Source organism: Ovis aries, chromosome 18 (assembly GCF_016772045.2).
Source record: "Ovis aries strain OAR_USU_Benz2616 breed Rambouillet chromosome 18, ARS-UI_Ramb_v3.0, whole genome shotgun sequence".
Taxonomy (NCBI): Eukaryota; Metazoa; Chordata; class Mammalia; order Artiodactyla; family Bovidae; genus Ovis; species Ovis aries.
The window spans coordinates 32,166,335-32,193,115 of NC_056071.1; the positions used below are offsets into that span (position 1 = coordinate 32,166,335).

At 48.4% G+C, this 26,781-nt stretch overlaps 1 protein-coding gene and 1 long non-coding RNA gene across 4 annotated transcripts; one reads left to right on the forward strand and one right to left on the reverse strand.

Annotated features, from left to right (window-relative positions):
• Window positions 1-455: 455 nt before the first annotated feature.
• Window positions 456-3,603, reverse strand: ISLR (immunoglobulin superfamily containing leucine rich repeat). Of its 2 annotated transcripts, none has more exons than XM_004017858.5 (2): window positions 3,299-3,603; window positions 456-2,475 (listed from the first exon to the last, which is right to left on the reverse strand). In XM_004017858.5, the coding sequence occupies exon 2, from the start codon at window positions 2,472-2,474 to the stop codon at window positions 1,188-1,190; it is 1,287 nt and encodes a 428-aa protein (XP_004017907.2). In that variant the 5' UTR covers window position 2,475; window positions 3,299-3,603; the 3' UTR covers window positions 456-1,187. The 2 variants fall into 2 exon arrangements, with proteins under 2 accessions (XP_004017907.2, XP_004017908.2); XM_004017859.4 differs by lacking the exon at window positions 3,299-3,603 and adding an exon at window positions 2,678-2,785.
• Window positions 3,604-4,402: 799 nt separating this feature from the next.
• Window positions 4,403-26,543, forward strand: LOC121817105 (uncharacterized). 2 transcript variants are annotated; one of them, XR_009597097.1, is made up of 4 exons: window positions 4,403-4,520; window positions 5,595-5,887; window positions 11,802-11,900; window positions 21,210-26,543. It is a non-coding gene; the product is annotated as an uncharacterized LOC121817105 (long non-coding RNA). The 2 variants fall into 2 exon arrangements; XR_006056860.2 differs by lacking the exon at window positions 11,802-11,900 and having other exon boundaries at window positions 21,210-21,259; window positions 25,132-26,543.
• The last annotated feature ends 238 nt before the right edge of the window (window positions 26,544-26,781 follow it).

Below are 26,781 nucleotides of genomic sequence, written 5' to 3' on the forward strand. Positions count from 1 at the left end.
TGGAACCCTTGACATTACCATGTCCCACCCCATCCTTTGTTTTCTGAGGAAATCAAAGTCCAGAGATGGGCAGTGACTCACCCAAGGTAACACAGCACAGGGGACTTGGCTGCATCCTGCTGTTTTCCATCAGAGGTGAGGTCATCCTCGGCCTGTGCTCTGGTGACAGCAGCCTAGTGGGAGCTGCAAGCTGACAGGGATGAGGAGATACTGTGTGTAGAGGAGGGGGAAGGGGGGCTGGCCAGACTCCAAGTCTCACAGCTGCTACCCTACGTTCCTGGGCCTCCCTGTCTCCACTTTGCTGGTCTCAGCAGTTCTGGGGGCTCTGGTCAGAGGCTTCAGAGCTTCTTTCACAGGCTATTGTCCCTAAGCATAGCACCCTTTGATCTGGAAAGGGGCGGGGTTGGAGGCATCAGGGCTCCTAGATCCAGACAAAACTCGAGGCAGACGCAGGGGAGCATCAGAAATGCTATTTATTTCTCTGCCGCCCCCAGGCTGGCTAGCCTCTCCCGAGGTAGAGGGGAAGGCAGGTGATAGATGTGTACCTGGAGAGGAAGGCAGGGCAGGAATCCAGGATGGAGGGGCACATCAAGGGAGGAAGAGTTGGAGATGAGCACCATCCTGGGCCTTCTAGTCCTGTCTGAGGGCAGAGACTCCCCAGCCCTCAAGTCGTTAGAGAACATGGAAGGTCAGCAGGAGCTCAAGCAGATCAGAGAGCCTCCAAGCTACGCCAGCCACTTGCTCTGTGTCCTAATTCTACATCTCCCGTGCCCATCTGCTTTAGGCTACTTCCCGCCCAGCCCCAGGCCCCAGGCCCTGACCGTAGCCTTAGAGAGCTTGTCAGTCCCAGTGCCTGGAAGTCCGTCAGGGAGGCTCCCCCTGGGTGGTTAGGGCATCGCCTGGTCGGCATGCTGCCCCCGAGACAGAGGAGCATGTGCAGCGTGGTTAGCAGCAATTAGCACCGTAGACGGTGAGTTAGGGGATCCAATTTCATCCTAGTCACTAGCTTTGAGCAAGTCTAGAAGTGGGAGTGCTGGGTGTCCCAGAAGGGATGAGAAGGGGAGGTAGGAAGGTGGGAAGTCCCTGATGCAGGCTCCAAGAATTGCTACCCCCAGGCCACTGCACCACTTGTGAGGGACAGCCAGTGGTCAGGGCAGGAGTCAGCAAGCCCTCAGGTAGGGGTGGGGCTAGAAGGAAGCGAGGAAGAGGAGGAGGAGGCTCTGGCCCAGCAGAAGCAGGCCAGGGGGCTGCTTCCCAGAGACACCTTCTGCTGTTGCTGCAGCCTCGGGGCCCCTGGCGCGGCTGAGGTAGATGATGACCACGTTGTCCTCCGGACCCGACGGCTGCACCTCGTTGTCAACCGTGTAGCAGACCTTCCCCTCGGCCGCTTTGCCCCGGAACCTGCGGCCCAGCACGTCCTCGCCACCCTCACCTGGTGTGGCCAGGGCCACATTCACCGAGCTCTCTGCGCTGCCCAGCTCGTTGGTAGCCAGGCAGCTGTAGGTGCCCTCCTCCAGCTTGCCAAAGTCAGGGATGAGCAGGCTGCCATTGGCAAAGGCTTGGAAGCGTGGGCGGCTGCTGGCCGCCAGGACACCAGGCAGGGCACGCCCATCGGCACCCACGTTGGGGCTAGCAATCTCCACGGTGCCACCAGGAGTCTGGATGTGCCAGTGGAGCTGAGGGGCTGGCTGCCCATCCACATCACAGTGCAGTGCCAGCACGAAGCCCGGACGCAGCTCGGCCCCATCCTGGCTGGGCTGGTAGGTAAGCTGCACCGAGGGTGCGGAGCAGGGCAGCGGCAGCAGACGGTTCAGCCGCGTGCCCTTGAGCACGTGGGGCGAAGTGCAGGTGATGTTGTCCTGCTCTGGGATGGACACGGCCGTGGTCAGGGCCCACGTCTTGAACCATACGATGCCGCAGGTACAGTCGAAGGGGTTATCGTTGATCTGCAGGTGAGACAGTGCAGTGAGCGGGGCAAAAGTGCCCTCGGCCAGCGTGTGCAGGCGGTTATGGTTGAGCTGCAGCGAGCGCAGGGCGCGAAGGCTGCGGAAGGCGTCACGGGGGATGAAGGTCAGCTCGTTGCTGTCCATCTTGAGCAACTGAAGGGCGCTGAGGCTGTGCAGGTCGCTCCAGGCAAAGTCAGAGATGAGATTGTGGCTGAGATCCAGGCTCTTGAGTTGGCTCAGAGATGCCAGGGCACCCGCGGCCACGCTGCGGATCTCATTGTGGGCCAGCCACAGCGACTGCAGCCGGGGCACTTCCCTAAAGGCGCCCCCCGGCAGGCTTGACAGCTGGTTGGCCGATAGGCTCAGCGTGGTCACGTTGGCCGGGAAGCCGGATGGCACAGCCTTCAGGTCACGGTAGGCACAGTCGGCAATGTGGAAGCCGTACTTCTCCCCGCATTCACAGGGCTCTGGACAGGCCCGTGCCAGGCCCACAAGGACCACCAGGCACAGCAGACGCAGCTCCTGCATCCTGCAGAGAAGGACATGCCTCCAAGGTGACCCCCAAAGACCCACAGAAGGCACTTGTCCCTCTCAGCACCCCGACACAGAGCTCTTCCCCATCAGAAGGCCCTGCCCACATAATCCAGATAAGACACCCCCCACACCACCTAGCCCACCACCCCCATTCTACAGAAGGGGAAACTGAGGCCCACAGAAGGTCCAGGACTTGCCCGAGGTCACGCAGTCAGGAGGGGGCGAAGACAAGATGGAAGAGGACCCCAGCTCCTTCTCTGAGCCGAGAGCTCTCCCTGCCTCCGCCGGCTCCTAGCTGACTTTGTGACTTGAAATCTGTTTTCCAGCCGCCTCCTCCCCCAGCATTTGGCAGAGCCTCCCTCCTGCCCTCCCACATCCTGGCCACAGCCCCTCCCCCTGGAGCCCCCCAAAGGTATGCTCTGCCCCCTGGCCTAGACAAGGCCCCTTGTGCAGTGCACACCACCCCCATCCGCCCCACCCACCGCTCTCCTGCTCCTATCAGCCGTGACCACAGCACACACCAGACCCTTTCTACAGACTCACACCCTTGGCCTTTTCGGTTCAAACTACACCAGGCAGCTGCCTAAATAAACCCCTGCCAGGACCTCTCAGCTGGCTTGGATGAGGCCAGTGGCTCAACCCAAATACTGCTGGGGTTTCCAGAGCTGTGGTTGTTAGAGGGATCCGTGGCCCCTGAACAGATCCAAGGAAGGGATTGTTTGAGCACCCCAAACCAACAGGAAAGTGTCCAGTCCCCGTGCCCAGTAGACTGCTTTCTCCTCCCACTGGCCCTTAGAGCCCTTTTGCCGCTGACTTACCTTCAAACTACTCTTTCTTAGTCAAGCAGAGCTTCTTCTAAGATGGAACCAATAAGCAACAAAGAAAGAGTTAGTCCTGGACAGTCTGCAGGGCCAAGGAAAGATGACGATGCTGGAGGAAGGGACAGCCTGGTCCCTGTCCCACCTTCAGTCTGCACACCTGGGCCTGCCCTTATCCAGACAGGGTGCCTGAGACCATCTGTTGACACGAGGCTGCAGGAAGGGAACCCAGGCAGTCCGTATACTCCCTCCTTCCAGCAAAACGACTGCCTCTCTGCAGCAACAAGGACCCGTGTTTCATAAGTGACACCAGAAACTTGAGGGGGAAAAGATGCCAAATTTTTTGTTTTTTTCTTCTCTCTCTCTCTCACTCACTTTTAGCAGCTTCAACTTCCTTAAAGCCACAGCACTAGCTGGACAGGACCCAAGAAAAGATGGGCCAGAAGGCTTTTATGGGAGGGAGGGGTGGGAAATTGAATCCCATGGAAGGTGGGGGACTTTTAACCTCACTTTGAACAGGAGAAAAAGGAGAGGGCATTCTCCAAGTTGGGACCACGTGAGGGACTGTGTCTGCATGTCTGAGTGTGGGTGTGACATCTCTGTGTGTGGATGAGTTTGTGTCTGTGTGTGTGTGTGTGTGTGTGTGTGTGTGGATGTGGGTGTGAGATCATGTATGTGTGAATTTGTGTGTTTGGGAATGTTTGAGTGTGTGTATTTGTGCGGGTTGTGAGGTTAAGTCTTTGTGTGTTTGTGTGGATGTGCGTGAGTCTAATTCGTATATTTAGGCACGTGTGTGTGTGTTTATGTGTAGAAATGAATGTGCATCTCTGTGACCATGTGTCTGTGTGGGTGGTGGGTGTGTTCCAGTGAAAAGCTGAGACCAAAGTGTATAAAACACCCACCATGATGCAGAGTCTCAGGGAGAAGCCAAAACTTCAGACCTGTTTTTGTAAGAAAACACATCCTCCTCACCAGCCCGCCGCCCCAAGTCACGGCTGCCTGCTGGCTCCAGGGCTGGGCTGTCCTAAACACTTGAAGTCCCAGGAGGTCTCTGGATGAGCTGGGAGAGGAGGGCGGAGGCAGGCAGGGATGTGACTGCACTCCAGTCGGGTAAAAGGAAGCTCCGGACAGGAATCAGCCAGGCTTCAGCTTTCTGATGGGGATTCTGAGGCACTCAGGCACAGAGACGGCTCTATCACCCAGGACTGCGCCTGGCAGCCAGGTGAGGTTGAGGACCTTGCTCCTTCTGTAATATTCTCTCTGGGGTCTCCCAAAGGGCCTGAAACCCCACCGTTGGTGCTGCTTGTCTGGAGAGGCAGTATCACTCTTTGAACTCCACTGTCCCAACTCTAACTGCCTCCGGGGAGGAGATTTACACCCAGTTCTTGTTTTATGTATATATATTTTTTATTTCTCTGAAGCTAATAATAGCCTTTTCTAAAAAGTGTCCTTCTATCTACATTGTCTATTTCTTTAAGTTGCCTCTTAATTTTCCCCTGTTAGTTTACTTGTTTAGAACTGTCTTTCTTTTTAGAGGTTCTCTCAGTTAATTCACTCAACATAAATGTACTCCCACGTGTTTAAAGGGAGACCCCTCTACTAGGAAGGAAGCCTGTTGAAGGCAGACAATGTGTCCTCCCAGTTGTTGCTAATCCCTGGCACAAGAGAAGATGCTCAATAAATAGTTCTTGACTCAACGAGTGGGTGAGTTGGGTGAGCATCAGATGCCAGAAATGAAAGCACTTTGGAGGCTCCCTTCTCCACACCCTCTTTTACAGATAGGGACTCTGGGTCCAGACCAGGTTCCTTAGGATGTTTTAAGGCTATCTCACACAATGTAGGGGACCCACTTCCCCGGTGGCACTAGCTGCCTGCCAATGCAAGAGACATAAGATATGTGGGTTCAATCCCTGGGTTGGGAGGGAATGACCACCCACTCCAGTACCCTTGCCTGGAGAATCCCATGGATGGAGGAGCCTGGCAGGCTACAGTCCACAGGGTCGCACAGAGCTGGACATGACTGAGCGACTTAACATGAGCATGAGCGTGCGTGGGGCATCCGCAGTCCATTGGGTATGTGAGCATGTTACCAGCCTTCCTGAGGGTCCTTGCACCTCATTCCACATTGCCAAAGACCTTGATGGTAACCCAGCGCCAGGCCATCCTCAGAATCCCGTGCAGAACAGCTGGGGGTGGGGGTGTGGGGGGAATGGGAGCTATGGCAGGTGAAGCAAGAGTAACCTGCCCATCGAGTCTGCACCCATCAGTCACTGACAACCCTCCCCCATCTGCCCAGATCCCATCACCTCCTGAGGGTAAAAAGGGGGCAGCATGAGCCACCTCTCCCAGGAAGGACAACAGGACAAGGGCCACCGGGATGCAGCGGGCCTCTACTAAGAAGCGTCTCGTGTCTTCCAAGGCGCTTCACAGTGGGCCACGTGGGGCCACCCACCACAAAGCCTGAGAAGCAGTGGCGCGCCTCCAAGGGTGGGACTTATCACCTCCTAGGCAGCCCCTCAGCTCTCCGGGTGCCATCATCTTATCAAGCTCTCCCTACAAAGCCTGTCCCACAGGAGATGATGCGAGCAGGTAAGGACACAACCAGGAGTTAGCTCCCCTTTCTCTTTCCAGGCCAGGAGCTCCCTGGGGGCCTGGAGGTGGGGGTCCTTGGTGAGTGTGTGAACACCCTGACTATCCCTAGATCGCAGATGCGGGCATAAAGGCCCAGGACTAGAGAGCATCTCCCAGACCCCAAACCTCTGCACCATCCCTGGATACCCGGCAGCCCTTCAACAGTGGGAGAATTGGAAGGTGTGGAGTGTGAGGGAAGGAGTCAGGTCTGGAAGCCCTTCCTGCCTGCCCCATCCTGGCTCCTGTGGGCCTCAGGGTAGAGTGCCCAGCAGTCCTGGGATGCAGGGCTTTCGGTGTTAAAATCCAGACAGTCCCAGGCCAGCTGGAATAGCTGATCGCCCTAACAGGGGAGGTGGTGCTCGCCTCTTCCCAGAGTTTTTCTTCCGGCTCCCCCTTCTCCAGCCCTCCTTGGAAGCCCAGCCCTTTCTCCTCCCATCCCTCCAGCCTCTCCTTCCCATGGGGCGGCCAATCCCTCCCCAGCTGCAGCGGCTCAGCCCTCCTGAAGCCCCCACCCCAAAGAGGCCTCACTCCCGCTGAGTGACCAGAGCCACGTCAGCTTTTCCTGGAAGGCAAAGAAAGATCCTGGAGAGAGAGAGAAAGAAAATAGAGTGAGAGGGATAGAGCCCAGCAGAGAGGGAACCGGAGAGAAACTGAGAGACCAAGGAAAGAGAGACAGAGAGATGGGGGAGAAAGAAAGAAAAAAACCGCAGAATCACTAAGAACCAGGGTTAGAGTGAAGGTAGACAAAGGAAGACACAGCAAAGGAGATGGAGAGAGAAGGTCTAGTGGGCCTGGAAATCAGCTTTGAGAGGAAGGAGACAGCAGGCACTCAGAAGCGTGGGCAGCCGTGGTGGTAGGGCTTTGCCATCATGCCAAGAGGGCAGGTGGGTCTTGATCCCAACCTCACTCTCTCTCCACACAACTTGTGGGAATAATTGGTAGGGAGCTCAGCTGCTCCTGGAGGGACTTGGGTAAGCCTGTGGGTCTCCCCAGAAGGAGAGTCTGTCCTGGGCCATTGAAAATACAGTTTCTCTTTTTCATGTGGGAGTCAGATGAGACTGTCTGACGTCCTTCAGCCTTGATGTTCTAGAATTTCTAACGAACATCTGCCTTCGCATGAGGAGTTTGCGTGCACATGTGTGTTCATGCATGTTCATTTCCATTTACATGCACTGTGCTGGTTTTCTATGTGTGCTTGTTGACACGTGCACACTGTGGGTATGAGGGGTGGACAGCTCCAGCGTCAGCTCCTCGTGCAGGCTCCCAAGGCTGTAACTGGGGGCATAGGCCAGGCTCCATCTTCTCGCCTCCGCCCAGAGGCCCTCGCCCAGACAAAGCATGCCTGGCCCCCGGCTGACTCTACTCCTGTTTTCTCTCCCACCCTCCACTTTCCTCTCCACACACCCCTCCCCATTGCTCAGGTGTGAGAGTTTCTCACCTAGAGCCAGACATCCGGGAACGTGAAGTCAAGTGGGCCTTAGGAACCATCACTATGAACAAAGCTAGTGGAGGTGATGAAATTCCAGTTGAGCTATTTCAAATCCTGAAAGATGATGCTGTGAAAAGGCTGTACTCAATATGCCAGCAAACTTGGAAAACTCAGCCGTGGCCACAGCACTGGAAAAGGTCAGTTTTCATTCCAAACCCAAAGAAAGGCAATGCCAAAGAGTGCTCCAACTATCGCACAATTGCACTCATCTCACACGCTAGTAAAGCAATGCTCAAAATTCTCCAGGCCAGCCTTCAGCAATATGTGAACTTCCAGATGTTCAAGCTGGTTTTAGAAAAGGCAGAGGAACCAAAGATCAAATTGCCAATATCTGCTGGCTCATTGAAAAAGTAAGAGAGTTCCAGAAAAACATCTATTTCTGCTTTATTGACTATGCCAAAGCCTTCGACTGTGTGGATCACAATAAACTGTGGAAAATTCTGAAAGAGATGGGCATACCAGACCACCTGACCTGCCTCTTGAGAAACCTGTATGCAGGTCAGGAAGCAACAGTTAGAACTGGACATGGAACAACAGACTGGTTCCAAATAGGAAAAGGAGTACGTCAAGGCTGTATATTGTCACCCTGCTTATTTAACTTATATGCAGAATACATCATGAGAAATGCTGGGCTGGATGAAGCACAAGCTGGAATCAAGATTGCCGGGAGAAATGTCAATAACCTCAGACATGCAGATGACACCACCTTTATGGCAGAACGTGAAGAAAAACTAAAGAGTCTCTTGATGAAAGTGAAAGAAGAGAGTGAAAAAGTTGGCTTAAAGCTCAACATTCAGAAAACTAAGATCATGGCATCCAGTCCAATCATTTCATGGCAAATAGGTGGGGAAACAGTGGCAGACTTTATTTTTTTGGGGCTCCAAAGTCACTGCAGATGGTGACTGCAGCCATGAAATTAAAAGACGATTGCTCCTTGGAAGGAAAGTTATGACCAACCTAGACAGCATATTAAAAAGCAGGAACATAACTTTGCCAACAAAGGTCCATCTAGTCAAGGCTACGGTTTTCCAGTGGTCATGTATGGATGTGAGAGTTGGACTATAAAGAAAGCTGAGCACTGAAGAATTGATGCTTTTGAACTGCAGAGTTGGAGAAGACTCTTGAGAGTCCCTTGGACTTCAAGGAGATCCAACCAGTCCATCCTAAAAGAGCTCAGCCCTGGGTGTTCTTTGGAAGGACTGATGTTGAAGCTCAAACTCCAATACCTTGGCCACCTGATGCAAAGAGCTGACTCATTTGAAAAGATCCTGATGCTGGGAAAGATTGAGGGCAGGAGGAGAAGCGGACGACAGAGGATGAAATGGCTGGATGGCATCACTGACTCGAAGCACGTGAATCTGAGTGAACTCCAGGAGTTGGTGATGGACAGGGAGGCCTGGTGTGCTGCGGTTCATGGGGTTGCGAAGAGTCAGACACAACTGAGCGACTGAACTGAACTGAGGGTCTCTTCCTTCTCTTCTTTGGTTTCACTTCCTCAGATCCTGAAAACCAGAAAGTGTCTCCGTGATCTGCACCACCCCCCACCCTGCTCCCTGTGTTCAGCTTCTCACATCACCTGCTCCCACCTTGGGGCCCTGCTATTGCTCTTTTCTCAAACTGGAATCTGTAGGGCTCACTTCCTCTATCTCTGGAGACTTTCAGATACCAACTCTCCAGATCTTCCCCAGTCACTATATTGTCACTCTGTCCCCTCAGTTCAGTTCAGTCAGTTCAGTCATTCAGTCGTGTCTGACTCTTTACAACCCCATGCATGCCAGGCCTCCCTGTCCATCACCAACTCCCGGAGCTTGCTCAGACTCATGTCCATTGAGTTGGTGATGCCATTCAACCATCTTATCCTCTGTCGTCCCCTTCTCTTCCTGCCCTCAATCTTTCCCAGCATGAGCGTCTTTTCAAATGAGTCAGATATTTGCATCAGGTGGCCAAAGTATTGGAGTTTGAGCTTCAACATCAGTCCTTCCAAAGAACACCCAGGACTGATCTCCTTTAGGATGGGCTGGTTGGATCTCCTTGCAGTCCAAGGGACTCTCAAGAGTCTTCTCCAACTCTACAGTTCAAAAGCATCAATTCTTCAGTGCTCAGCTTTCTTTATTTATACTCCAACTCTCACATCCATACATGACCACTGGAAAAACCGTAGCCTTGACTAGATGGACCTTTGTTGGCAAAGTTATGCCTCTGCTTTTTAATATGCTGTCTAGGTTGGTCATAACTTTCCTTCCAAGAAGCATGGCTGCAGTCACCATCTGCAGTGATTTTGGAGCCCCCCAAAATAAAGTCTGCCACTGTTTCCCCACCTATTTGCCATGAAATGATCGGACCGGATGCCATGATCTTAGTTTTCTGAATGTTGAGCTTTAAGCCAACTTTTTCACTCTTTTCTTTCACTTTCATCAAGAGGCTTTTTAGTTTTTCTTCACGTTCTGCCATAAAGGTGGTGTCATCTGCATATCTGAGGCTATTGATATTTCTCCCGGCAATCTTGATTCCAGCTTGTGCTTCATCCAGCCCAGCGTTTCTCATGATGTACCCTGCATGTAAGTTAAATAAGCAGGGTGACAATATACAGCCTTGATGTATTCCTTTCCCAATTTGGAACCAGTCTATTGTTCCGTGTCCAGTTCTAACTGTTGCTTCCTGACCTGCATACAGGTTTCTCAAGAGGCAGGTCAGGTGGTCTGGTATGCCCATCTCTTTCAGAATTTTCCACAGTTTATTGTGATCCACACAGTCGAAGGCTTTGGCATAGTCAATAAAGCAGAAATAGATGTTTTTCTGGAACTCTCTTACTTTTTCGATGAGCCAGCAGATATTGGCAATTTGATCTTTGGTTCCTCTGCCTTTTCTAAAACCAGCTTGAACATCTGGAAGTTCACATATTGCTGAAGGCTGGCCTGGAGAATTTTGAGCATTGCTTTACTAGCGTGTGAGATGAGTGCAATTGTGCGATAGTTGGAGCATTCTTTGGCATTGCCTTTCTTTGGGTTTGGAATGAAAACTGACCTTTTCCAGTGCTGTGGCCACGGCTGAGTTTTCCAAGTTTGCTGGCATATTGAGTACAGCCTTTTCACAGCATCATCTTTCAGGATTTGAAATAGCTCAACTGGAATTTCATCACCTCCACTAGCTTTGTTCATAGTGATGCTTTCTAAGGCCCACTTGACTTCACGTTCCAGGATGTCTGGCTCTAGGTGAGTGATCACACCATCGTGATTATCTGGGTCATGAAGATCATTTTTGTACAGTTCTTCTTGTATTCTTGCCATCTCTTCGTAATATCTTCTGCCTCTGTTAGGTCCATACCATTTCTGTCCTTTATCGAGCCCGTCTTTGCATGAAATGTTCCCTTGGTATCTCTAATTTTCTTGAAGAGATCTCTAGTCTTTCCCATTCTATTGTTTTTCTTATTTCTTTGCACTAATCACTGAGGAAGGCTTTCTTATCCCTCCTTGCTATTCTTTGGAACTCTGCATTCAGATGCTTATATCTTTCCTTTGCTTCTCTTCCTTTCACAGCTGTTTGTAAGGCCTCCTCAGACAGCCATTTTGTGTTTTTTTTTGCATTTCTTTTTCTTGGGGATGGCCTTGATCCTTGTCTCCTGTATATTGTCACGAACCTCCGGCCATAGTTCATCAGGCAGTCTGTCTAACAGATTTAGTCCCTTAAATCTATTTCTCATCCACAGTATAATCGAAGGGATTTGATTTAGGTCATACCTGAATGGTCTAGTGGTTTTCCCTAGTTTCTTCAGTTTCTGAATCTGCCCCCTCACTCTGCTTTATTTGTCCCTTTTCTTCTTCTTCTTTTTTTTTTTTTTTTTTAGCTGCATGGCTGTGGGATTTACAGGATTTTAGCTCCCTGACCATAGATTGAACCCGGGCCACGATAGTGAAAGTCCTAAACCACTGGACCACAAGGAAATTCTCTGTCTCTCTTCCTAACACCTTTGATGTATCCGAGTATAATTCTTCTCCATCTCCCCAGTCTGAATATGAGCTCCACATGAGAGGGTATTTGGTTCTGTTCACTACAATACCCCCAGTGCCTGCCAAGGGCCAGTCACCTAGTAGGTGCTCAATAAATAGTGTTGAATGAATTAGTGAAGAAAGACCTCTAGGCTCCTAGCAGGAAGCCTCTGCCCGCAGCCCTCCTCTGTCTGCCCAGGGTCCCACCAATCCCTCCCTTCTGTGTGGCACTGCCCTCTCTGTCGCTGGACACTCTCTAGCTGGCCTTCCTGATCCCCACCTCCTAGCACCATCCTCACTGCCCTCTCCTGACCTTTCCCTTAGTTCACAGGGACCACTTTCAGCAGCAGTGCCAACTAGGACATATTTCATTGGAATTATTTTTGTTCTTCTGCAGGTCAATCCCACAATTTCCAGAAATTCAGACCTTGGCCACTCACCCAGAGCACACAGCAGATTTCCAGTTTGCAGCCCCAGCCCTTCTCCAAGGCTAGAGGTGGGACTGGGGAGTGCTGCGAATGAATGAGGCCTTGAACTAATGTTCCAGACTGGGGCCAGAGTTACAGGGTCAGGATACCTGTCCCTAAGTAGCTCTAGGGTGCCAAAACAGGCCAAAGACTATTTGTTAGGGGTCAGCTTGAAAGGCTAGGTTTGGATGAAGGTGCAGGTTTAGAGGGTGGGACAGGAGTATTTTAAAACCAGGTCTGAAGCAGGGTCTGGGATCCGGAATGGGAGAATAGCAATGGTCCCTGTGCCTTATTGGAAGGCAAAATCCTTGGCAGTAGGCAGAAGACTATAGACTAATGTAAACATGCCAAAGGAGAAACAGGGAGACAAGGGCAGCGAGAGAAAGAAGAGAGGAGAGGGCAGGCAGCACTGCAGCCATGAGAGAACAGGGTGTCAAAGGTGGTGACAGCTAGGAGGAGCGTGGAGCATCCTGCCAGCAGCAGAGAGCCCTCCAGGTTAATGCTGCCCATTAACCGGCCAGGCGGCAGCACCGTTTCCATGTAATCCTGCTCCACACAAACCTGCAGAAAGAGGTTGCAGGCAGGGCAGCAGGCTTCTCCCAACCTTGAGAGGCTTCCTGGAGGGTACCAGTGAGAGCACCACCCGGAAATGGAGGGAGGACAGGAGTTCCTGCTGAGGCTGCTGACCATTGGGAAGCAGGGCCACAGGGCTGTGCTGACCTCAGCCTAAGGCCGCCTCTCAGGGGAAGACAAGAAGAGGAGACAGGTGGCTGGCCAAGCTGGGGAGGCGGCCTCGGCTGCAGAGAACTCTGGGAGAGAGCCAGGCAGGACAGAATGCTGCACTACGTAGGGGTGTAGGGGTTGGGAGAAGGGGGTGTGAGCTGGGGGTGAGGAAGATTTGAGGGAGGAGCTTGGAACTTGAATGGTGTTTCATGACAAAGAATGCAAATCATACAACAGAAAATCAAATGGACAGAGAGGCTTAATATAAAATATTACAGTTCTCTGCCTCCCATCCTTTCCTGCCCCGTCCTCCCCAGAGGCAACAAGTTGGGATGGTTTCTGTTTTTAGTTCTGCTGTGGTTACACACATCAGGCCTGCCCAGAACGTTTGCAGGGCCTGGGACAAGGGCACACGGGGGGCACACATTGCATGTGTCTAAATATTTAGAAGTTGTAAATCCTGCAAGCTACATAAAGTGTTCTATTCTCCTACCTTGAAAAATGTACTTTCATAACCGCTTGAAGGCCAAGTTCAAATTTAGAATTCTTGTACTCTTTGGAGTCCTAGAACTAGACAGGCAGGCAGGGCCCACCCACCGTCTCCCACAGCCCCCAGCTGACAGCTGGCCTGTTTCTCTTCCCACCCCAGGCTCCATCCCATACCATGAGGGGCCCTATGCAAAGAGAAGTGAATGCCCCAGTCCCGCCACCCAAGCTCTGTCCACATCCCCTGCCTCCCTCAAACTGACTCAGGCCTAAGGGGACACACACCCTGGTGTAGCTCTCCCTCAGGAGGGGTGGTTAGGGTGAGAAGACTTACAGATGCCCTGGAAGTAGGTTTCAGGCTGTTCATTTGGGCAAAGAATTCCAGGGTCCCAGGTCTAGAAGTGGGTGCAGGCTCTAGGTGGAAAAGTCCCCTTGAGAGGCATGTGCAAGATGGGATTGCTAGATAAAATACAGGAAGTCCATTGAACAGCAATAATTTTTTAGTGTAAGTATGGCCCCAATAGTAAATGGGAGCATACATATACTGAAAAAAAAAAAAAGAACAAAAACCATATTTGTTATCTGAAATTCTACCAAACATGGCAACTCTAGGCTAGAGTCAGAGCAGAGCCTTCTAAAGTGCAGGGCTAGCTAAAATAGTCCTGGTTCTCCTGTTGGTTGCCTTTGTTCTCTAAATAGTACCCCTTCCTTCCTCCTCCATAGAGTGGTGCTGTGTGCTGTGCTTTGCCGCTCAGTTGTGTCTGACTCTTGGCTACCGATGGACTGTAGCCCACTAGGCACCTCTGTCCACGGGGATTCTCCAGGCAAGAATACTAGAGTGGTTTGCCATGCCCTCCTCCAGGGGATCTTCCCAACCCAGGGATTGAAACTAGGTCTCCTGCATTGCAGGCAGATTCTTTACCATCTGAGCCACCAGGGACGGAGATGCCATCTAATGCCTCCCACTAAACAAAATGAGAAATCTGCCATTCCTTTCTCTCCTCTTCCCCTCCCCCACACTCATCTACCTCTCAACCTGTCTGTAACAGTCTGACATTTTAAAAGAATGATGATATTTAAATGCTGTGTTGAAGTCATAATTACGTCAGTTGCATTTTCTCTTTAGATCGGCTTTAAAAGTTAAGAAAAATCAATAAACCAATATTACTAGGAGTACAGTTCACTGCTGAGCAAAGGAATATGTACCCAAGGATGATTTCCTTCCCTTCTGATCTGAGGTCGTGATGCCCAGGCCGTTTAAAGGGTGGCTGAGAATGCCCCAAGGTCACATGTATTCAGTTTTCTTAGGCTCCATCAAGTACTCAAAGGCTTGCCACATTTTCATTTGCTTTATATTTGGGTGATGGCTTTTTTTGTACGGCTTTTTATTTTCATGGAGTTTCTAATTGCTTTCTTTATTCCTATTGTCAAAAGAATAATGTGCCTTCACCATATTCTAAAAATGACCCCGCTTTGTATACATCTCCTTGTGCTGACATTGCCTCGTATTAAAAGCCCCTACTTTCCTTAATGACTTGCTTTATTGATATACGAGCTGCTTCTATTTATTTTTGCTTTTCAAGCAGCTGGAAGCCCTCTGAAACCCTGATGCCTTGTTCAGTTATAGAGCCCAGAATGAGGCCAGGCTTGAGAGAGCACCACTGACTTGATGGACATGAGTTTGAGCAAGCTCTGGGAGTTGGTAATGGACAGGGAAGCCTGGCGTGCTGCAGTCCATGGGGTCGCAAAAGTCGGACACGACTGAGAGACTGAACTGAACTGAGAGGGCATCTAATCAAAAGACCCCTTTAGAACCCTCAAGCTCCTCCCTGATACTCAATCATAATATTCCCTCTAGAACACCATCAATTCCGGGGAAGTTTTTACTCCAAAGAGGCCCATCACTTTGGAGAATTTTGAGGGTATCCTTCTTAGAAGAATTCCAAACATTATTAGTGGTTTCTGGAGCCCTGTGCCTAGCCCCAGTTCAGTGACTACCTTCAGGAAGCTTCCGTCTGTTGGTTTATCTTGCCGCTACATGAGGCTCACACATGAAGAAAAGCCCAATTGCCCATCCCAGAGAATGAGAGATCTTCTCTCGCTCTTCTCCTTACTGCTTCCTATTGGACACTGGAGACCTCTCTCCCAAGAAGGAAGGCTGGTTGCTGGTGGGAAGAGGGCAGAGAGGGGTTGGGAGGGCACATCGATTGACCCACCCCTCTTTAGGTTGTATGAACGATTAGGGGATACCCCAAAGGCCACAGTGGGGGCATTGAACTCAGAGGCAGTGTTACCAAAATCTTGGCTCTTTGTGAACCAATGCCAGACAGAAATAAGGAGACAGAGTTATGGAGGAGAAAGAAAGGGTGCCTTTTTTGCCCTGCCAGGCAAAGGGGGAAAACAGTAGGCCAAGGCCAGCAGAACTATGCACCCTGTACCCAGTGAGTAGGGAGAGGTTATATAGTCAGGCCGGAGAAGGCAATGGCACCCCACTCCAGTACTCTTGCCTGGAAAATCCCATGGATGGAGGAGCCTGGTAGGCTGCAGTCCACGGGGTCGCAAAGAGTCAGACACGACTGAGCGACTTCACTTACTTACTTAGAGAGGAGCACAGGCAAAGTGTGGGCCATGGCAGAGAGTGAGGGTGGCCGCCAAATGTGGTGTGGCTAGTTTTCATAGGCTGGGTAGTTTCATATGCATTATTCCATCTATTTTGGAGAATGGGTGGAGGTTTGCAGGAACTGGGCCACTGCCCACTCCTTGCTCTTTTGATAGTGCCTTGGAACTGTCGTGGCGCCTCTGGGTGTGTCATTTAGCTTGCTGACTGAGGATCAGGGTCTAGTCTTGTCTACCATCGTGGTCCCATTTGATTCTAACTGGTTTATGTTGTCTTGGGCTATGTCATTCTTTCAAAAGTTGTGCCCTGTCCTTTTCCCTCCTGTTACATTTTTAGCCTTTTTTTCTTTCTTATTTGAGGCAGGAATTACCTAAAATTGTACCTACCATTCTTTAAATACCATGTGCCAGACCTTTCATACAAACTATCTCCTTAAAACCACACAGAACATAGGCATTTTTATTAACCATTCTAGAGAAGGGAGGTCTTCCCTGGTAGCTCAGCTGGTAAAGAATCTGCCTGCAATGCAGGAGACCACGGTTCAATTCCTAGGTCAGGAAGATTCCCTGCAGAAGTGATAGACTACCCACTCTGGTATTCTTAGGCTTTCCTAGTGGCTCAGATGGTAAAGAATCCACCGGCAATGCAGGAGACCTGGGTTTGATCTCTGGGGTAGGAAGGTCTCCTGGAGGAGGGCATGGCAACCCACTCCAATATTCTTGCCTGGAGAATCCCCATGAATAGAAGAGACTGGTGAGCTACAGTCCATGGGGTCATGGAGAGTTGGACACAACTGAGTGACTAAACACAGAGAAGGGAACACTGAGGCTCGGGTTAAGAAATTCATCAATGTCCCCTTGCTTAGGAAATAAGGGGATCAGAATGCAAAATCTCTCTGTTTCTCAAGGGGCCTGACATTCTGGATCAACTGTGGCTTTATCAGGAAAGAGGAGGATAAGAGACGTGAAGGTGGAATTTGACCAAAATCCCAGCCACCAGAGTGCCAGTGTGAGGAAGGGAGCCAGGCCCTGACAGCTCATTGACTTCTCTCGTGTGGGCACCTTGGAGCCGGTGAAGAGGCTTGGATGTGAGAACTAACTACAGGACAAGAGCTGCGATTTCTGAATTTGGCATCTGGAGCAGAGGAGATAGATTAGCAAGGCGGGAGAGAAGGAGGCTGGGGTGCAGGGAGAGTTGTCAGGAGGTTGTGTCAATCACCCAGAGGAGAAGCAGTAGGAAGAGGGCAGCAGTGGAGTGGGCAGGGGTGAGAGGCAGTGAGGAAATAACCAGATGGGAACAAGTTGGGCCTGCGCTTGGGGTTGTTTCAGGAAGGCAGACCCCTTCCAAGGCCCAAGAGTGGGTTCTTGTCTAACACTCAGAAATGAATTGTCTGAGGAGACACGTGTGCTGACAAAGCAAGAGACGTTATTGGGAAGGGGCGCCCGGGCAGACAACAGAAGGGTAGGGGAACCCCAGAACCTCATGGCTTGCAGTCTCGGGTTTTATGATGGTGGGATTAGTTTCAGGGTTGTCTTTGGCCAGTCATCCTGACTCAGGATTCTTACTGGTGGCACACACATTGCTCAGCCAAGATGGATTCCAGCGAGAAGGATTCTGGGAGGTGGTAGGATGCGTGGTGTCTCCCTTTGACCTTTCCCAAACTCTTCCGGTTGGTGGTGGCTTGTTAGTTCCATGTTCCTTACCTGGACCTCCTGTCTTAAAACAACTCACACAAACAGTTACTATGGTGCTTGGCCAGGGTGGGTGGTTTCAGTCAGTGTGTTTCTGCTGACAGGATGAGCAAAGGGGCTTTCCCTGGGCTGGCAGAGAAGGCAGTCACTGCTTCACTGGTTCGCAAAGGGATGGTGAGAGGGAGCAGCTTCCGTGGCCCAGAGACCCTCATTCATTCACTCTGTAGCATCCCCTGGGCTCCTTGATGAGGCAGTTTCTGGGGACAGAGGCAGGGGATGAGGTGGACAGCAGGCTGCCTTCATAGAGTTTATGAAAGTCCCTGAGAGCGAACTCTCTGAGCAAGAGTTCTTCCCCTCTCCCCCATTCCTTCTTTCCTCTTGAGAATTTTTAGGGTTGCGGGTGTGAGCTTCTAGGGGAGGGGAGAGTCTGGCTGATCCCCTTCTTGTTCCTCCCCAACCACAAGCTGATTCTTTACCCAAAGCCACATATGTTCCCCAGGGCCCTTCCCACACCTGTCCCATTCTCCAGTTTCACTGGGGGACTTCTTTTCTTTGTGTTTTCTTTTTGTCTCAGTTCCATTCAAGGCAGTTGTGCACGTCCATCAGAATGACTGCTGTGAAATGTTAAAGCAGTGAAATAGCACTATTCACCTATTAGAATGGCTGAAAAGGAATTAAAAAAAAAAAACAAACTCTAAAATAATCAGGTGCTTGCTGGGATGCGGAGCAGCTCGTACATGGCTGGGGGAATGCAAAATGGCACAGCCACTTTGGGAAACAATGCAAGAGCTTACCTTTATATTTAGTGTACAACCTATCAATTCTACTCTTAGGGAGGTACTCAATAAAAATAAAAATACATGTTCATACGAAAGCCTGCTTGCATATGTTTAAAGTAGCACTATTCGTAATCACCCAGGACTGAAACAACATCAGGTAGTGAACGAATTAAAAGAAACACAGGCATACATCCATAATATGGAAGGTCGCTGCTGCTGCTAAGTCACTTCAGTTGTGTCCAACTCTGTGCGACCCCATAGACAGAAGCCCACCAGGCTCCACCATCCCTGGGATTCTCCAGGCAAGAACACTGGAGTAGGTTGTCATTTCCTTCTCCAATGATGAAAGTGAAAAGTGAAAGCAAAGCCGCTCGGTCATGTCCGACTCACAGCAACCCCAGGGACTGCAGCCTACCAGGCTCCTCCATCCATGGGATTTTCCAGGCAAGAGTACTGGAGTGGGTTGCCATTGCCTTCTCCGATAATATGGAATATTTCCTAGCAATAAAAAACATTGAATAACTGATACACACGACATGGATGAATCTCAGAACCATTATGCTGAATGACAAACAGGATGACCAACTTTTCAGAGAGTCTAAGACAGCTATGCCATACCAGACCAAAAAATAAATGTACAATAATATCATGTGTAATAAATAATTATATACATATGAGCTATTACTTTCAAATTTTTACTATACAAGTATAAAAATAGGTTTTTATTTGAAATTATATATTATTCTATATTGTTTACTTTCTGTTACACAAAAGCTATCATTTAAACAATAGTAGCAATGGTGGAAACAGTGTCAGACTTTATTTTTGGAGGCTTCAAAATCACTGCAGGTGGTGACTGCAGCCATGAAATTAAAAGATACTTACTCCTTGGAAGGAAAGTTATGACCAACCTAGATAGCATATTCAAAAGCAGAGACATTACTTTGCCAACAAAGGTCCGTCTAGTCAAGGCTATGGTTTTCCAGTAGTCATGTATGTATGCGAGAGTTGGACTGTGAAGAAAGCTGAGCGCTGAAGAATTGATGCTTTTGAGCTGTGGTGTTGGAGAAGACTCTTGAGAGTCCCTTGGACTGCAAGGAGATCCAACCAGTCCATTCTAAAGGAGATCAGCCCTGGGTGTTCTTTGGAAGGAATGATGCTAAAACTGAAACTCCAGTACTTTGGCCACCTCATGAGAAGAGTCGACTCATTGGAAAAGACTCTGATGCTGGGAGGGATTGGGGGCAGGAGGAAAAGGGGACAACAGAGGATGAGATGGCTGGATGGCATCATTGACTCAATGGACGTGAGTCTGAGTGAACTCTGGGAGTTGGTGATGGACAGGGAGGCTTGGCTTGCTGCAGTTCATGGGGTCACAAAGAGTCAGACAAGACTGAGCGACTGAACTGAGCTGAGCAATGGTGGTCATTAATAGCAGAAGTAGGCATGTAGTAAGTGTGAGAAAAACTATAAAAATATTTTTGTACTCTTATATCCTCTGACATAGCAGTTTATCTTTTAAACTCTATTGGATATTAAAATTTTGTAAGTTAATCATACATACATGTAAGACTTCTAAAAGGAACACTCTATAAATATAATAGTATCAGTTAAACAAAACAGATATTACCTGTACTTAATAAAAAGTAACAAAGATGTTTTTCCTTCTGTCCCATGATATGGTAGCATATTTTTACTCTTTCAGCTTCTTTTACCAATGACACCTCTCTGAATTGCCTGCAGCCTTTATGACAGCCTTCTTTTTCTTTATGTGGTGGTGAAATGGAATAGAGACCAATAGAGTTTAAACAGTTAAACACTTTGACCTGCAGTTCTGCTCTTCTCAAGCCTGCACTACACAGGGTCCTAGTGCTGGCTCAACGTGACAACACTGTGCTAGGCAGCCTCTCAAGAAAAAGTGTGTGAGCCTGGAATACTTAGGATTTTACTTATTTGCATCAGCAGAAATTTGAACTTGTAGAAATTAATTTCCACCTCTCCAAAAATGCCCTTCCTCTTTGTACCTACAAGCTCATTTTAGGAGACCAGCTGTTTGTCAGCCTTTTGTGTCTATAAATTCATCCCATATGTTCTCCATGTCTAAGACATCCATCATTTTATTTTACTTTATTACTAATCTGATTTGTTTATCTGTGTCTGGTCTAAATGCAGCATGAGAGGTTTTTGGTTGTGGCACGTGGGCTTTTCTCTAGTTACCTTGCAGCATGTAGGATCTTAGTTCCCCGACCAGGGATTGAACCCACGTCCCCTGCATTGGAAGGTGGATTCTTAACCACCGGACCACCAAGGAAGTCTTAAATGTCCGTCATTTTAAAACATCTTGAAGCATATCGAATGGCATCACAAGTTAAACCTCTTTTCTCAGGAAAAGTGGTTCTAAACCACAGAGGCCATTTGAACTTGTGAAACTGAATTTGGGTTTCAAATGAGTGACGGCAAAGGAATTCAGAAAGTCCTGTTCAGCTTGGCTGTCCTTTACCGATGATAATTTTTTGAATTCCGAAGCAGTCTCACTTCCAAGAAATGAGTCGTTTTTTTCATTGGATGAGCTTCTGTCCAACCTGCACCTGAATGGAACTAGTCAGGTGCACTCCGTTCATCCTTTTCTGCAACTTCTTCGAAGAGCACCAGACAATTTTGGGGAGAAATGGCATATAGATTTCCATTTCACAGTAACCCCTTTCTCCACTCTCATCCTCAGTATATTTGAGGAGGGGTGGTGGTCAAGGGCATGCCACACAGCTTTCAGGATCTCAGTTCCCCGGCCAGGGATTGAACCCGGGCCGTGGCAGTGAAAGCTGAGAATCCTAACCACTAAGTCACCGGGAATTCCGTCTCAGTGTATTTCTAAGTTATAGAAGGACATTCTTCTGGTCCCACACTTGGAAAGTGTTATTTTATAGTAGGTCAATATTTTAACATCTATTCCATAAGACGTCTTGTAAGTGTATGCCTAAGGAGGCTATCTTCTTCAACTTCTATAAATTAAAAATCTCATTGAGTGCTTATTCATGCTTTCAGGAAATGGAAAAGTGACCTAAACTTTCATCATGAAAATCTCAATATCCAAGGTAAGCAAATCAAACCTCCTTTTAGCAGTGTTATGTAAAAGGTGTACAGGACGTTTAGCCTGGTGAGATTTAAAAATTTCTCTTTGGTGAGAAGTTCATAGACTAAATGGAATTTTTCAACATTTACTTTTGCACTGTTTGCCAATATGCCAACAGACGAGCAAAGTTAACATTTAGACAAGATAACAATCTTTTGTTTCATATAATCTGTGATTTCACTAAGATCTTCAAAGAAATCAGGAAAACAATTTAAAACTCCATCTTTCAACTAAAAATACCACAGACCCCGGGAGAACCTGTTTGGGTTGCCGTTTTCAGCACATGGCTAGATGTGTTACTGAATGTGTGGATGCTGGAACAGCTCACAGAATCCGCTCTGCCCTGCAAAGGGCCAACGCATCTGTTAAACAAAATTCTCCCCATTTGTTTCCCCAGAGAACATTTTCGCCACAACCTCTGAATCAGGAAATGTAACTTAGTTTCACAAGACAATTGAGAAAACAGCACCATAATAAATGATGTACCCAGTCTAATTCAGCGGCTGCCATGTTCAATTGAGCATTGGTATCTTTGGGGAGACGAAAACTCTTGACTGATTTAGAAGTAACTGTCACCTCCCAGACTTATGAACAGATCCTTCCTTCCCTAGCCAGGCTGCTGTGCTTGGTCAGGGAGGTACTCCCCTCCATTACAGAGACCTCAGAAGAACATCTCTTAGAACAAAGCAAGAGTGTGTCGCCTCCCCACACTAGAGTGAGGTTTCAGGATGACTTTTCTAGACTGATGCTCAGCTAGTCAACTGTGTAGCCGGAAAGGTAGGAGGTGATGCTCTAATTGGTGTAACTGCTTCTGGGCCTTACAGGTGACTAAGAGATGTGGGGGAGGGGAGGGTTTCATTAATATAGTATCCTCAATGCTCTGCACTGGGGAGGTGAGTAGGGAGAGTGAGCAGACGCAGTTATAGGGATGCAGCCCACATTTGTGGAAGAGAGAGCATGTTGAGTGCGTAGATCAGTTGCACCTTTTAAAAAAAGATTTATTTCTTTACTTATTTTTTGTCCGCTCGGTGCAGCATGTTCCCCAACTAGGGAGTGAACCAATGACCCCTGCAGTGGAAATGCAAAGTTTTAACCACTGGACCACCAAGGAAGTCCCCAGTTGCACCTCTGTCATCAGTTACCCGCGGGCAGGCCTCTCTCTGCTCCATTCAGTTGCTCCTCTCCCATCCTCCCACCGGGAATAAGAAGATGCTCTGTCAGATTGCGTGGACCAGGCAGAGGTCAGTTGGTTGGAAAGAGGCTAGGCCACCAGACTATAGGTTAGCTGCAAGTGAGCCCAATGAGAGGAGAAAAGTAAGCCCCAGCGTGCAATCACAGGGACCCCACACCAGGTGAGGGGGAATATCTCTTGCCATTAATAATTGTGCTGTTTTCAGCTGTTCTAAAAACAGCTCAGAGAAGGAATAATCAACTAAAAATGGATTTGAATGATTTTTTAAGTAAAGGGGAGAGAAAAATCCATCGAAATTAATATCAGGGCATAAAAATGCATAGAGATGAGTAAGTGTTGGCAAAAGCTCACTGTGGGGAAAACCGGTGATTGGGGATGTTTGGTGACTAGGGACATTCACCTGTGCCCAACTTGCTTTGGACAAATCTACTTTTTTGCCACAGTGGAATGCTGGTTCAGTTAGACAATGTTTTTCCACACCTCTCAGAATCTCAGACACCAGGGAGCTGGCAGAGATGTGGGATTTGTCTGGGAAATCCCAGATATGGGATCCAGAAATAGTCCAGAGCCGGTCAAGAGTGATGAAAAGATAAACAAGGCCTGACAAAGCCGCCAGGGGGTGGGGACTCGCTTCAGCAACAGCTTTGGGGGAAGGGTTGACAGATTTTAGCTGACTGGGTTTTGTCAAGAGCTGCTGAGATTAACAGACCAACTTCCTGCCTCAGTCACTAGGGAGGGCTGAGCTGCTGCTGTTAACATACGCATCCAGCTGCAAGAAGTTAGGTAAAAGTGGAGAAAGCAAGGCAAACAACACAGGGAACTCAATAAGTGGCAAAAATATTTGCACCTCCAGCTATTGTTTAAGCTTCCTGTGAGACTGTCATCATTAACCATGTGACTCCGCCATTGTCATCCAGTCACTGCCTCCTGCAGGAGTAAGGAGATCTGCTTCGAAACAATATAGCTTTTTAAAGTAACTTAAAATTTCTCACTCTGATTACACATATTTCCAAGGTAGAAGATGTATTTCCAGAATCTCTAGCAGCTATAGATTTGAACAGGGAGAGCTTAACTTCTAGGGCAAAGAGGGACTAGGCACAAGGTGTCCCAATCTCTTCCTTCACCCCCTGAGTTCAGCAACTGTTCCTTTGTTCATTCCTCCATTTAGGAAACACCTATTCAATGCCAATAATGTTTCAAGAGCAGTCTAAGTTCATGAAAAGAAAAATAAGGGGCTAGTCCCACTCCCTGTAAAGAGTTTACCTTCCAGGTTTCTGATGTTATCCAGGTTTTTAGTTCAGCAAATGATAATTATGTCTTGTCAAATAAACAGAAATCTAGACTTAGATAAGAGACTTAGATAGAGACTCTAATTAGAAAAACTATTGCAATAGGGAGAACATTCATCTCAGAAATCTGCAAACATCTTAAAACCAAACAGAAAAGGGATTTTCGTTTATAGGGTAGAGGAGAGCCAAGAAGCGATAAGCAGAATCATTGGAGGGAAAGCTGAAACGCAAGGGGAAATACCAGTGAGGTTTGGCAGGAAAAGTGTTCCACTGTGGTCTGGCAATTCCCAGGAGAGGCAGATGGGGGAGGGGGGCACAGCCTAATGTTTCTGTGCTTGCGCAGGCTTGGGGGAACAGGGATCAGGGGCCTGGAGTGCAAAGAGAAGCCTGCCTAAAGTGTGGTCAAGGAAAAGCAGAGGGTAAGCAAGGGGCCAGTGTGGATGCTTGGTCCATCTGCAGACACTTTCAATAAGTGTCAGGTGGGCGGCTGATAAGTGCAAGACCAGAGCTGACGAGCTGCACTCCTGCCATTTTCCAATAACCATCCACTCGCACGCCCACACACAGAGAGGCTCACAGGGCTCCTATCCTGTTGTGATTTTGATTGCTTTACTCTATATTTTATATTTTTCTAGACCACAAGCAGTGGCTTCCCTTCCAATGGGTAAAATGCAGCCTAATTACCCCCAAAGCACACCCGCTAGCCAAAGGAGAATGAAGAAACAGGTTCACATATATTCTTCTGTTTCATAGAAAAGCCAGAAGAATGGAAATAGAGTTTGTAACTTTAAAGGCATGAGAAGAAAAATACAATAAATAAAACGGGACCAAATTAACAAAAGGCAAGACATGGGAAGGGGGGAAAAGCCAAAAAAAAAAAAAAAAGCAAATCGTGATGGAGAGAAAACTCAAAATAAGGTGCTAGGAATAGATATGAACGTATCAGGCTTCCCAGGTGGCCCTAGTGGTAAAGAACCCGCCTGCCAAAGCAGGAGATGTAAGAGACACAGATTCCATCCCCGGGTCAGGAAGATCCCCTGGAGGAGGGTGTGGCAATCCACTCCATTATTTTTGCATGGAGAATCCCATGGACAGAGGTGCCTGGTGGTCTACAGTCCATAGGGTCACAAAGAGTCAGACACAACTGAAGCGACTTAGCACGTACGCATACTTGAACATATCACTAATAAACTGAGCAGTTATCAATGAAAAGAAGGGCATTCAAACTGGGTTTTTTAAAAATCTAGTTACACGTGATTGTGTGGTTAACATGTAGTAAGTTATCTACTGCTCCGTGACAAACCGCTCCAAAACGTAGTGGTTAAAGACAAAAATGTTTCTCACCATCTTGAGGGCTGGCCGTCTGGGCAGTTCTGCTGGTCTCGGCCTGGCGTCGCTGATGTGGCTGATGTCACTGGACAGCTCGACTGAGGCTGAAGAACCCGGGATGTCCGCAGTCCACGCGTGGTCGTTGGTCATTGGTCATGGCTTCGGCGGGGTTCCTGGGCTCTCTTCTCTGTGGCCTCTCATCCTGCAGGAGGTTGGCTGGGGCTTCGTCACAACATGATGATTGGGTGGTTCCGAGGGGGCAAAAGAGGGAGCTTCAAGGCTTCTGAAGACTCAGTTTCAGAAACCAGTTACTTCTGCCACATTCTATCCATCAAAGTGGTCCCAAGTCCAGAACATGCTGCTGGCCGGTGTTAGCAGTGACTGCAGGGATATCTGGGATCAGATTAAGAATGTATTGAGCTGGGGGTACGTCTAGTGTGAGTTCAGTTGACAGGGTAACAATAGGGAAGGCCAGAGGTCCCCAAGCAGCCTGAGGAAATGAACTGCAAGTGGCAGGCATTTCACTCCTTCTCTACACAAAATTGAAAGAGGCTTCTTTAATTCTGTGTTGAGAACACTTGGTTCTGCCTTGAGCTAACCAATGCGTTTTTCTTACGGAAATGTTTTTCTTAAACTGTGTTATTGAAACTGTGTATTTGCTTCCTAATCTACCTTTCTTCAACATGGTTCTGCCTAAAACTAATTTTTTTTCTTTTCCCAAACCTTGGGCTGATAATGGCTCAACAAACCAGGATTTCTGTCAATTGTTTTATGCCCGGGGAATGACACACCTTGTGCCATCCTATCTCAAAAGTGCATATTGTGGGGGATGGACCTGGTGCAATTCCCTCAGTCTTGAGGTGTCTCTCTTATCTGTTTAATAGCTTTCTAACAGACATAAAACACCTTGCTAAAAACTAGCAAGGGGGCACTCTTTCTGTCCCCTTCTGATGTCTATGTCAGAAGCTTTCCCTATCTCTACTATACATTAATAAAACTTTGCTACACAAAAATCTCCAAGTAGTCAAACCTTGTCTCTAATCCCAAATCGAAATCCTCTCCTCTGGAGGTCACGAATCCTGGCAACACACAGCTCGCAGCAGCAACCTTTCACAGTGACCTATGTATTTTTATGTGGTTTTAAGTCACTTTCTTAAGCAGTTGTGATTACTCACATCTAATTGTAAAAATGGTGTTTGGGGGTGGGAAGAACTGGGAGATTGCTATTGACATGTATATATTATTGACATTATGTATAAAATAGATAATCTACCGTATAGCACAGAGAACTTTACTCAGTGCTCTGTGGTGGCCTAAATGGGAAGGAAATCCAAAAAAGACGGGGGTATATGTATAGCTGATTCACTTTGCTGTACAGCAGAAACTAACACAACATTGTAAACAATTGTACTCCAATAAAAATTAATAAAGAAAAATCATGTTTGGGAATACTTCCATCACCCACTGACTTACCTGGCACTGGCTTAACCTGGCACTCTGACTGGAAGGTGCAAGGCCAAATACTGAATCATAATATATTCTATGGCATCTGGCAATTACTGAGGTGGGCAGAAGAGAAAAAACAAGGTTTGAGATGCATGGAACAAAAAGCTAGTCTGTAGGAAATTTCTCCCATCATCAGATGTACAAAATTGTAAGGAAAGAGTTCATTTC

Bases quoted from the DNA above. Each gene is read 5' to 3' on its own strand.
- ISLR (XM_004017858.5), bottom strand. From the start codon at position 2,474: ATGCAGGAGCTGCGTCTGCTGTGCCTGGTGGTCCTTGTGGGCCTGGCA.